Source organism: Plasmodium gaboni, chromosome 13 (assembly GCF_001602025.1).
Source record: "Plasmodium gaboni strain SY75 chromosome 13, whole genome shotgun sequence".
Lineage (NCBI taxonomy): Eukaryota > Apicomplexa > Aconoidasida > Haemosporida > Plasmodiidae > Plasmodium > Plasmodium gaboni.
In genome coordinates, this window is record NC_031493.1 from 1,255,695 (window position 1) to 1,268,194 (window position 12,500).

At 16.6% G+C, this 12,500-nt stretch overlaps 7 protein-coding genes and 1 non-coding gene across 8 annotated transcripts in view; 5 read left to right on the top strand and 3 right to left on the bottom strand.

Moving 5' to 3' along the window:
* PGSY75_1336000 (hypothetical protein) overlaps positions 1-653 on the top strand; it is a gene marked incomplete at both ends in the record, with an annotated part of 1,288 nt that extends 635 nt beyond the window's left edge. The window contains 2 exons of the mRNA XM_018787407.1: positions 1-322; positions 537-653. The exon at positions 1-322 is cut by the window's left edge and continues 121 nt beyond it. Coding sequence (XP_018640149.1) covers positions 1-322; positions 537-653 — 439 coding nt within the window. The remainder of the gene's footprint in view (positions 323-536) is intronic.
* A 674-nt stretch (positions 654-1,327) lies between these two features.
* PGSY75_1336100 (hypothetical protein) lies at positions 1,328-2,218 on the top strand (the record flags this gene model as incomplete). Its single annotated transcript, XM_018787408.1, has 3 exons — positions 1,328-1,367; positions 1,568-1,803; positions 2,030-2,218. 3 exons carry the CDS (start codon positions 1,328-1,330, stop codon positions 2,216-2,218), a joined length of 465 nt encoding a protein of 154 aa, XP_018640150.1.
* Positions 2,219-3,387: 1,169 nt separating this feature from the next.
* PGSY75_1336200 (hypothetical protein) lies at positions 3,388-4,755 on the top strand (the record flags this gene model as incomplete). Its single annotated transcript, XM_018787409.1, has 5 exons — positions 3,388-3,998; positions 4,087-4,167; positions 4,303-4,350; positions 4,484-4,598; positions 4,717-4,755. 5 exons carry the CDS (start codon positions 3,388-3,390, stop codon positions 4,753-4,755), a joined length of 894 nt encoding a protein of 297 aa, XP_018640151.1.
* A 554-nt stretch (positions 4,756-5,309) lies between these two features.
* PGSY75_1336300 (putative membrane protein) lies at positions 5,310-6,284 on the top strand (the record flags this gene model as incomplete). Its single annotated transcript, XM_018787410.1, has 1 exon — positions 5,310-6,284. The coding sequence occupies one exon, from the start codon at positions 5,310-5,312 to the stop codon at positions 6,282-6,284; it is 975 nt and encodes a 324-aa protein (XP_018640152.1).
* A 607-nt stretch (positions 6,285-6,891) lies between these two features.
* PGSY75_1336400 (putative RanBPM and CLTH-like protein) lies at positions 6,892-8,939 on the bottom strand (the record flags this gene model as incomplete). Its single annotated transcript, XM_018787411.1, has 9 exons — positions 6,892-7,098; positions 7,194-7,255; positions 7,374-7,473; positions 7,563-7,622; positions 7,806-7,868; positions 7,952-8,020; positions 8,197-8,303; positions 8,603-8,736; positions 8,893-8,939. The coding sequence occupies 9 exons, from the start codon at positions 8,937-8,939 to the stop codon at positions 6,892-6,894; spliced, it is 849 nt and encodes a 282-aa protein (XP_018640153.1).
* On the bottom strand, positions 8,421-8,518 carry PGSY75_1336500. The gene has a single exon (XR_001974552.1). It is a non-coding gene; the product is annotated as a small nucleolar RNA snoR19 (small nucleolar RNA).
* A 925-nt stretch (positions 8,940-9,864) lies between the features above and the next one.
* PGSY75_1336600 (hypothetical protein) lies at positions 9,865-10,648 on the top strand (the record flags this gene model as incomplete). The annotated part of the gene is made up of 4 exons (XM_018787412.1): positions 9,865-9,877; positions 9,994-10,059; positions 10,176-10,334; positions 10,611-10,648. The coding sequence occupies 4 exons, from the start codon at positions 9,865-9,867 to the stop codon at positions 10,646-10,648; spliced, it is 276 nt and encodes a 91-aa protein (XP_018640154.1).
* Positions 10,649-11,326: 678 nt separating this feature from the next.
* PGSY75_1336700 (hypothetical protein) lies at positions 11,327-11,809 on the bottom strand (the record flags this gene model as incomplete). Its single annotated transcript, XM_018787413.1, has 1 exon — positions 11,327-11,809. The coding sequence occupies one exon, from the start codon at positions 11,807-11,809 to the stop codon at positions 11,327-11,329; it is 483 nt and encodes a 160-aa protein (XP_018640155.1).
* Between the last annotated feature and the right edge of the window lie 691 nt (positions 11,810-12,500).

A 12,500-nucleotide genomic window follows, 5' to 3' on the forward strand; every position in this document is an offset into this window, starting at 1 on the left:
TATTATAAAAAATAATTTCCAAGAAATTAAAATTAAAGCACAAAGAATTATTCAAAGAATTTTATTTAGACTTGATATATTAGATAAGCTATTTATTTTAAAAAACAATTCTGTTTTTTTCTCGAACAAATATGAATATAATAAAATTAAATTAATGGAGATATTAGATTTCTTTAATTCGTTTAATATAGATAACCAATTACAAAAAATTAATCAAAATATAACTGATATAATTAAAGAAAAGAAAAATATACAAAAATTTAAATATTATGATAATGAGTATACAACTAACTTGAAAAATGTATTAGAAAAGAATGAAGAGGTAGGATAAAAAAAAATATTAATATTTATATGAATAAAAGGAAAGAAAATGAAAAAAAAAAAAAAAAAAATTTTTTCCTTTTTTAAATCATTAAACATAAGAGTACAAAACGTATGTGCACATATATATGTTGTGTGTGTTTTTTTATATTTTTTATTTAATTATATATTATTTGAATTTTCATATTTTATTTTATTTAATTTTTTTTGTATAGGATATAACACAATTGAAAAGCACAACATCCGAAATATGTATGAATCTGGAAGAAAATAAAGAATGCCTGTATCATTTGAACACATTCGAAGGAGAAGGAAATTTTGATATTATGTAAACTAAATAAATTTTTTAATATTATTTGTTTCCATTTTAATTTTTATATGTATGAATTTTTTTTTTTTTTTTTTTTTTTTTTATGGAATACATTTATTAATTTTGTATTTGTAAATATATTAATCTGGCAATAAAAATATATGAATTAATATTTGTTTGAAATTTTTAATTATTATATTATAAATAAATAATATATATATATATATAATATTCCTTTTATTTTTTTAATAAAACTCCCTGTGGTATTATATACACATACAATACTAATAATAAAAGTAGATATATAATATTCTAAATTAAAATATGTTTTTGTTTTTAAATATTTTTATTTTCTATGTTAAGAAAAATTTTAATTTTACTATGTACATATATTTAATATATCTTTTCAATATGATTATCCTTTTAAAATAAAATAAGAACGAATAATAATAAGAGATTATTAAAAAAAGATCATATAAATTTGATACACTCGTAATTTTTTATTGTAAAAAAAAAAAAAAAAAAAGAATTCAAAATATAAGTATATATAATATTTTATATTTTTTGAATAACAAAAAAATGGAATTGTATGAACCTACTATATTAATAACATTTTAAAAAAAATAAAAATACATATAATATAATATATACATATATATATGTTTCTTATTTTAAATGTTCTGAAAGTACAAAGTGATGATGTTTCGTCCTCATAATGTTATCAAGAATATAATAAGTAATATTTCAATAAAATAATATATGTATAATTTAGAATAATATTTTTATAAAATAATATTAAGGCTTTAAAAAAAAGAGTGAAATAACATTTATGTAAATGTATATTTATTTATCATGTTAAAAGATTGATATGTATATATTATATATATATATATATGTAAATATTATAATAATGTTCTGTGTGTTTTATTTTATTAGACAATGATAGAAAAGTTTTCCTTAGCACAATAAATCCTTTAAATAAAGAAAATAAAAACGTCATAGACATTTATGATAATTATGAAGTATTAAAAGACATGAAGGAAAAAAATACTTTGAAAAGCTCATTAAAGAAATTTAGAGAAATTGTAAAAAAGGAAACAAAAAGAAAAGGATATAATTTTTATTCAGGATGGCCACCTGTAAATAGGATAAAAGTTACGGACGACGAACAGGTAGCAACATAATATATATATATATATATATATAAATACTGAATTCATAATATTATATGATATTTATTTATATATACATATCTCTAAATTTTTTTATGTTATACATATTTAGTATATATAATTATATAAAAAAAATTTTCTAATAATATATATAATTATTATATCACATATATATATTTTTTATTTTTTTATATAATTACAAAATAATGTTTAAAAAAATATATAGCTAGGATTATTTGGACGCAAAATGTTTATATACAATAGAATTAAGGGAGTTAGAGAAACAGAAACGAATTTGTTCATATGTTGTAAAAATAAAAATATAATTTGTTTTAATAAAAACGAATTTATATCATTGCTAAAAAATATGGAAGTTATTAAGCATCAATTGGAAGAATTCAGAAAGAAATTATAATAATTAAAAAAAAAAAGAAAAGAAAAAAAGAGAGAGAGAAAAAAATGAAAGTTTATACTTAAAAATATATATAAATAAATAAATAAATAAATATATATATATATTTATATATTTATAACTTTGTTAACACTATTTATTTATTTTTTTTTTTATGTGTATTAATTATTCTCCTTAGAAGAATTTCATCTATTACATGAATACATAATATAATATTATATATATGATTTATTTTATAAAAGAATTTTTTTTTTGGTGAAATAACTTCATACTAAAATATATTATTATAAAATATACATATATATATTATATATATATGGAAACATAAAATATATAATGATCAAAATTATATATTATTTGTTTTGAACTTGTCATTTTCATTTTTATATTATTTTTTTCTTTTTAAATTATATTTGTTTATTTATATATATTTTTTTTTTTTTTTTTTTTTTGTCCCACGAAAAAATTCTTTTGAATATTTTTATAAATATAAAACTAAATTATCTTAAGGAACATAAGAACCCCTTATAAAATTTTTAAAAGAAATGTATTCAAAATGTTTGGAATGAAACATATGATTAAATTAATGAGAATGAATAATATCTTAAAATTGAAAAAAGTGAAAAATATCATAAAAATGAAAAATTTAAAAAATATAAAATATATGTTTAGAAGAAAAAATATGGCAAAAGTTAAAACTATGTTAAATATCATATTAAAAGGTTTGAAAACGAATAGAAGATAATAATATTTATGTAATTATTTTTTTTTTTTTTTTTTTTTTCTATAAAATTTAAGGAAACTTATGCATAATTTATACAAAAAAAAGTATATAACTATATATATTATAAATTAATTTGATCGTTGTGTTTGTCACATTAGGATTATCATTCACCTATTTTTATTGTAAATATATATATATATATATATATATATATATATATATATATATATATTTTATATTTTCTAATATTTATTTTACGTATTTCATTGCAAAAAGGATAAGAGTACATATGTGCATACATATATATATATATATATATATATATATATATATATATATGTAATGCCTATGATGGATATTCATTAAAGACTTAAAACATAACAAAATATAATTAAAAATAAATGTGAAATATATTATATCTACACACATATATATAATATGCCATACGATGAAGGAATATACAGCCAATAAATCTGTTCCTACTACTATAGAAAATAAAAAAAATAGTATCGTGGAAGAAATAAATAAAAATTCACATACACTAGATTCAAACAATAATCAAAATAATTATGAAATTTGTTTAAGCGATGTTTCTGTTTCTACAATTACTAATAGTTCAGGAATTGATTCAGATTTGTATGAAGAAGTTATAAAGAAAATTAAAAAAGAAAAAAAAAGGAAAAAGAAAGAAAAAAAAAGAGACATATATAAGGAAAAAGAAAAGTATGAGAAGAAAGAAAATAATAGTTATGAAGAAAATACGATTGATCGAGGAAATGATAGTGATAGGAAAAATAATAGTGATATAGAAAATAATAGCGATAGTGAAGATATAAATGATAAAGAAAAAGATAGAAAAAAAAAAAAACACACAGACATTGATACAAAAAACAGAAACAAAGAAGCACACCATCATGTTAACAAAAAGAGAGAAAGGAAGAAATCCACAAGAAAAAAAAGAAAATATACATCCTCATTAAGTTCAGAAAGTTATGAAAGGAGAAAAGATAAAAGAAACAAAAAAGAAAAATATAGAAACTCCGAAGGTAGTTATAAAAGGTTAGTTATATTATAAATATAATATATATATATGGAAATACAATCAAAAAAAAAATATTATTGTATGTATAATATTATTATTTTATAGTATGGTTGATGAGAATATACCAAAGGATCCTTTTAATCCTTTATTATTAGCCTATGAAAAGAAAGAAAAGAAAAAATACAGGTATAAAATAATATAAGAAAAAATATTAAAGAATGAAAATTAGGAACACAATAAGTAAATAAATCTACATATATATATATATATATATATAGTAGTATTTTTTTTTTTTTTTTTTTTTTTTTTTTGTTATTATAGAAAAAATGTTGAGCATAATGATTTAAATGATAGATGGAAACATGATAGGTAATTAGAAATGGAAAAAATATAATGGATATTATATTTGAAATAAGAAATATGTAAATGTTTTATAAAAAAAAAAGAAAAAATATATTATTTTGTGTATAAAAAATATATGTATATGCCTTATATTTAACAGATACGAAAACACATCAGAGGATGAAGATATTAATATTGAGCGAACGTTTGAAAATTCAAAAACGTTTTATGATCCACATGAAATGCCGAAAATTTTGTGGAAATCAAAAGCAGGAGTAAATAATATATATATATATATATATATACATTTAATTATATAATATATTTTTTTTATTTTATAAAATATTCCTTTTTTTTATTTTATTTTATTTTATTTTATTTTTCTTCTTTTAGGGAGTTTGTGTTCCACAAATAAGCGATGACACAAAATAAAAAATAAAAAAAAGACAAAAAGATAAATAATTTTCTGACCCTTTTAATTCATTAAAAAAAAATAATCTCTTTTTTTATTTTCATGTAAGTTTTTTATTTGTTATATTTTTCAACCTTTATAAGATTTTTAATTTATCCAATGCATTGTGCATATATTTATATATGTGAAAATTTTTTATGGTATAAAATCTAAAAAAAGGACCTAGAAAATTGTATATATTATTATGTTTATGTATTTGTATATTTTTACTCTTTTTTGTGATTCAAGTCTTAATCTATTCTTCTTTTACAAAAAGATATGTAATGAACCATATTGTATTTATTTTATCATATCAAACATCATTATTAATAAAAAATAAGCTTAGAAAATATAATACATGCCAAATATATCTATATATATATATATATATATATATATATATATATATATATATATATATATATATGTATAACATAATAGACGTTACATAAGAAGGATATATAAAAATAATTAACTATATATATTATACATATATTTATATATTCGTGTGTGTTATAATTGGTCTCCCTTTTAAATGGATAAGTTATATGGAGATTATGATAAGGTTTATGAGAAATATAGAAACAATAACCTGTATAGAAGAAAGAATGAAAAAGAGGAATTTAATAAAGAAGATAAAAAAAATAAAATGGAGATGAAAAAAGAAAAGGATAATAATAAAAAAGATAAAAAAATCAATAAGAAAATGAAAAAAGAAAACGGTGACATTAGTGATATTTCTCAAAATGTATATACTGATATATCATATGATTATATTGATGCTATTAAAAAAAATAAAAAGGGAAGGAAAAAAAAAGATAATTTAAGGGATTTATCATTTAATGAATATAAAATAAGAAAAAAACTAAGTATTGAAATAAATAAAAAAATATATAGTGATAGTGAAAATGTACATGTACATCATAATACATTTGTAAATAAAAATCAAGGAATAAATGAAAATAATTATATTCCAACAAAAAAGAAAAAATTAAAATATGATGATCAAAAAGTAAAGAAAATGTTAAATAAAAAAGACAGAACAAAATTTGTTTTAAATTTCTTTTTTGTACTATATTATATATTCTTCTTTTTTCATTATATAATTGATCTTCAATTGAATAATATATATAATATAGTATTAAATACTTTTACCATTGTTATTATCACATCTCTTTTATTATATATATTTTTTCTTAAAGCAAGAAATAAGAAATTGAAAAAAATTATTCTTTATATCAATGCATATATCAATTTAATTTATTGCTTTAATATATATAATACTTTATTTTATTGGTTACATATCTATTTAAATTTTACATTAAGTAAAAGAATATACTTAAAATATAAAACTCTCTATAAAAATATTTCCTTTGTATTTTCATATTTTAGTTTCGATGAAATTTTCTTCTTTCTTATAATATTTTACGGTTTCTTCTCATTTACATCTACTATATTAACACTTACTTTATTTTATTATATATACAACTTTATAAATTATAATTTTTGATAAAACTTTTATATATATATATATATATATATATAATGTTCCTTATGGACAAGAAAAAAAAAAATAATAAAATGAAATAAAATAAAATAAAACAACTTGAATTAAAATATTTTTAATTTGTTTTTTTCTTTTTTAATAAAAGTGTAAAATGAATAAAATTATAAATATATCAAAAATATGATTCATATAAAAATAAATTAAAATAAAATAAATTTGGTTTATAATATTATATAATAAAAGGGTGTTTATAAATATATATATATATATATATATATATATATATATATGAGGGATTATTATACATTATAAGAAAAATTAAAAAAATATTTTATACATTTTCATTTTTTTTTTATTTTTTTTGTTGTTGTTTGTATGTTTGTGTATATGATCAAGGTTAATTAAAATATATATATATATATATATATATATATATTTTTATACATTACATAAAAAAAAAAAAATAATAATAATATAATAATTATTTAATGTATTATAAAGAGGAATTATAAAATATAAAAATGATAATATTACAAAAGAAAAGGAGATTTTTATAAAAATACATATTTACAAAAAAAGAAAAAATATACATATTGTAAATCAAATTAAATTAAACAGAACGATATTCTTCATCATTGGTTACATCAAAATCTTTTACAATATTATCTACATTTTTCTTGTCATATTTATCTACCTTGTCTTTATCCTTACTTCTATATTTTTTACTTGAACTCTTTCTTTTTTTCTTTTTATATTTTTCATAATATTCTATATAACCAGATTTTATGTTTTTTATTTTGGGTACACTACATGGATACTGATACAATAATATTAATAAAAGATAAATATATATATATATATATATATAATATATAATATATATTAATTATAAATGTGTAATATATATTTTACCTTTGAACTTAACACATTCTGTGTAAAAAAAACATTTTTAACCATATATTCTAATGTACTCTCTAAAGAAATAAAAATATAAATACACAAAAATATATAATTATTTATTTATATTAAATTATATAATTTATTTTTCCGTCTATATATACAATAAGATTATATTCTTTTTAATAGACATACCACTATCAACATTATAATAATTTAATATAATATCATCTATTCTTTTTAAGGTATTTTTTTTCTTCTCTATTTTTTGTATGAGTTTTTTAGCTTCTTCGTTCTATAACATAATAGTGAAAATATATATATATATATATATATTAAAATGTATATTTATTTGTTAATATTATTTCTTTTTTTTATGGATACATTAAAATCCTGGTAAGCCATTAACATCATGACATCATCTATTTCGTTAATTAGAGAGGGCTACAAAAAAATAAAATAAGAAACATTTAAATAACAATTATTTAAATATAATATCTATAATAATTTAAAAAGAAATAATTATCAATGATATGTTATTAAACAATTTTATTTTGAAAGCGATATTAATATTAATTTTTATAAGGTCGTGTATATAATTATATTATATTTTATAAACCAAATTACCTTTTCTTTTACATAAGAGGCTAATTCTTGTTGTGAATATATTATTGCTTCGTTAATATTATTCTACAAACAAATAAAATAAAAAAAATGTACATATATAAATTTATGTATATTTTTATGTTTTCCTTTTTCTTATATCTACTTACATTTAAAATCAATTTTAATAATTGTTGTTTCTTGAGGAAAAAAACTAAATCCTTATGTTTTTTTAAAATCTGATTATAAAGGAAGAATAAAATAATAACATATAAATATATATATATATATATATATATATATATATATATATATATATGTGTATGTATTTTTTATGAATCAAATACATAAGGTAATATTATAATATATAAAAAAGAAGTAAACTTAAATATATAAATTATATCTATGTACTTACTTCTTTGTCTAGATTATTGATATGCTCTATGGCTTCTTCTATTTTGTTGTTCATAATTTCATTTTGTATAAGATAACGAATTTTTACGGTATTAATTGGCATATCAGCTACCAAAATAAAATAATAATAACATTAATATAAATATGAAAATATATATATATATATATATATATTTATTTATGTGCCATAATTTTATGATAATATATAATAAATATAATATAAAAAATAATCAGATCAAGGATGACATCCTATAATTTTCATCATTCTACATTTAGTAGTATGAAATTTAAATGTGCGCCCATATATTTTATCATCATTTTATTTTATATATTATATATATAATCATATCATATAATTTCTATTAATATATTATAATATTTTATTTTATTATTAAATCATTATATACGTTTAACATTGGATTCCTTTTGAAATTCCTTAGCCACATCATACATTCTATGAACACAAAAGTAGTTCATTAAAACTTCGTTAATATCATTTTCGTTTATTTTTGTATTTTCAAACTCTTTTAACCAATTTTTCCTTAAAAAAAAAAAAAATAAAATAAAATAATAAGATCATATCAACATGTTTATAAAATATAAATACACAAACACGCACACATATACATATATATATACATATTCACAACATAAAATGTATATGAATTTTGTGTTATATAATTTCATAATGTCATACGGGTTCAAATATATTTGACAGTTCTCATCTATATTATCCTCAATCATTTGTTAAAGGGGAAAAAAAAATTTAAATAAGGAATTATATAAAGCACATATATATATATATATATATATATATATATAATATATTGTACAGAAATAATAATTTTTTTGACTACATATGTATAAACAACCCAAAAAATTTTATTAAATATATATAAGTCTTTTTTATTAGCAAATATTTAGAGGGAGGGAAAAAAAGAATACAAAAAAAAAAAAATGAAATAAGTACTAAAAAAAAACTTTCATAAAAATCATATAAAATATATTTATATTTATTTGTTCATATGAATATATATATTCACACATACCATTTAATAATATACATAAGTATATATATATATATATATCAATTACACAAATGATTAATAAAAATAAGAATAAGCAAAAATAATTACACACAAATTTATAAAAAATTATAAATATATTTATACACTGAAATTTTTACATTAAAACAAAAAAAAAAAAAAAAGAAAATGAGCTTAATTCTTAAAACATCATCATATGAAAATATAATAAAGTAAAACATAAAGTAATTTAAAAATATTATATAAAGTCGAAATAAAACACAAATATATGTTATATTAAAAAATATGGTATATATTTCAATTATTTTATATATACTTAAATATTACATGTAAATAAAATATATATATATATATTTAAAAAAATAAATAATAGTAGAAAAAAAAAATAAGAATATCATAAAATGTAAAGGAATAAAACAAATGATTTCTTAATATTTCATAAACACGTATTATAAATTACTTATCAATTTTGTAATTTAAAAAAAAAAAGAAAAAAAAATTAAATTAATATGATAGATAATATAACGGGAATCAATATCACAATATCTACTCTCCAGAATTGCTATTTCTTTTTATTTAATGAAAACATTAACATATAAAAAGGAATAATTAAAACATGTAAAATGTGGCATCGAGGTATAAACATATATGTGTTATATGGAACTTTTATATATATATATATATATACTCATAATTATTTTATATCCTTACCTTATTCATTATAGTAATATTAAATATCTGAACATTTGCAGGAGTGTTAAGCTTATTGTGTAATTCGTGTAGGTATGTAATACATAAATGGCATGTTCCCTTGCTAGGTACAAATATAAAAGACCTATATTAAATGAAAAAAAATTCTGAATATAAGGGTATATTAATATTTATGTATTTGTGTATATATATTTATAATATATTTATTTTTAATATTTGTTAGGTGTTGATTGTAATGCCAACCCAAGACATAAACAAGTTTTATCAAATCCATCACCCAGATCTAGAGGGATACCAAAATATTTAGAAAAATATATTTTTTATAAGCAAGCTCCTAGAAATCCTAGATATAAATCTCAATTCATTACTATGTACACAGCAGGTAAATGAAAAAAGAAAATAATAATACCTTATTAATCAAATTAAAAAGAGACAAAAAAAAAAAAAAAAAAAAAAAAAAAAAAAAAAAAAAAAAAAAAAAAAAAAAAAAAAAAAAAAAAAAAAAAAAAACACTAAAAAACAAAAAGAAAATGAATAAATACTGTCTATATGTATATATATATATATATATAATTACAGCTTTAACGTATTAATCATATATAAGAAAATTTTTCTTTTCAACATTTTTTTATCTTTTTCCTTTTTATATTTTACCTAGGAAGGAAATATAGACAACAGATTAAAAAAACTGCTTAGATGTAAATAAATTTATAAAAATTATATTAATATATTTACCTTAATAAAGAATATTTTATTAAATTTGTTATATTTTTTATGCTATTATGTTTTTCGTTGTATATATATATATATTTTGAATTATATAATATTAACACAAAGAAAAAATAAAATAAAAGTTATTTTGGACTACATAAATAATTATAAAAGTGTATTGATTTTTTATTTATATATATATATATAAAAAAAAAAAAAAAAAGAAAAAAAAAAAGAAAAAAAAAAGAAAAATTCAAAGTCATAAACGAAAAAAGAAAAATCAAAAATGATAAACGAAAAATGAAGAATGAAAAAAATTATGTTATAATAATATAAGGTATAAATCATAATAGTATATATTATCTTTTATATATTGAAAAATATATTTTTAAATAATATATATATATTATAAATATATATTAATTTTATCAGAATATGTATATATTTTTGCTTAGTCTTATACATATAAATTTCTATTGAAAAAATTAAATTTGAATTTCTTAATTTTTTTTTTTTTTTTATTTAATTATATAAATGAACAAAAAAGAAAAAAAATTTACCAAATATTTGTTATTTATAATTGCTATATTAAAGCAATAATTTAATATAAATTTGGTTTACACTTAAAGACACATATATAAAATATAAATAATTATACTTCAATTAAAAAATAGTTGGTTTCTTTTTTCTTGGTTTTTTTTTTTTATTTTCTGGTTTACGCTTATTATTTATTTCATTTTCATCATCATCATCGTCATCATCATCGTCATCATCATCATCATCTTCATCATCATCTTCATCATCATCATCATCATTATCATCATTATCATTGTTTGTTGAATCTATGGATTCATCATCATCGTCGTCGTCGTCATCGTCATCATCACCTCCATTAAAGTTATAATTATTGAAAAAATCAAAATTTCCATTATTATTGTTATTATTATTTATATTACCATCATCAGCTTTAGGCTCAGGAGCTGTTTGCTTTTCTAATATTGTAGGAGAAGGTTCATTCATGTGTTCATCTTCATGTTCTCCTTCTGGTTGATCAGTAAATTGACAGAAACATTTATTCTCATTCTTTAAATATCCAATAAGGTGAAAAAGGATAACGAAAATGAAGAATAAATTTTTTGGAACCATCTTGTAAATATATTTATGAATAAATATATATATTATATCAACAAAATAGGTTCAATATATATATATATATATACATATATTTGTTTTTTCAAACTCTTAAAATATTTACAAATGCTTATTTTAATATATATATTTTTACAATATAATAAATTATGTATACAAAAATCCAACGTTCTTTGTTATTATTGTAGTGTAATACATATAAATAAAATAATATATTTTATTTATTCTTCTTACAAATAAACATAAAAATGTATATATATTAAAAAAGAGTTATATATATAATAATATATTATTATATATATTATAAATCCATCTTTTTTTTTTCTTCTGGATTCATTAATACTATATTATATAATTATTATATAAATATATAATTATATATATATTTAAATTTTCATATATATAATACTTTAATATATTTCTAACATATATATATATATATGAATTATTAATATAATTTATTGGGTTTTTTTTTTTTTTTAAATATATATATATATATATATATATATATAATGTTACATATCAATATATTGAGATATTAAATGAAATATAAAATAAAAAGGATCCTCCATATTTTAAATAATTATTTTTATATATACTAATTTTTTTAATATAAATATCTTATAATCCCATGTTAAAATAATTTTTCAATATATATAAATATATATTAATATATAATAATATGTAC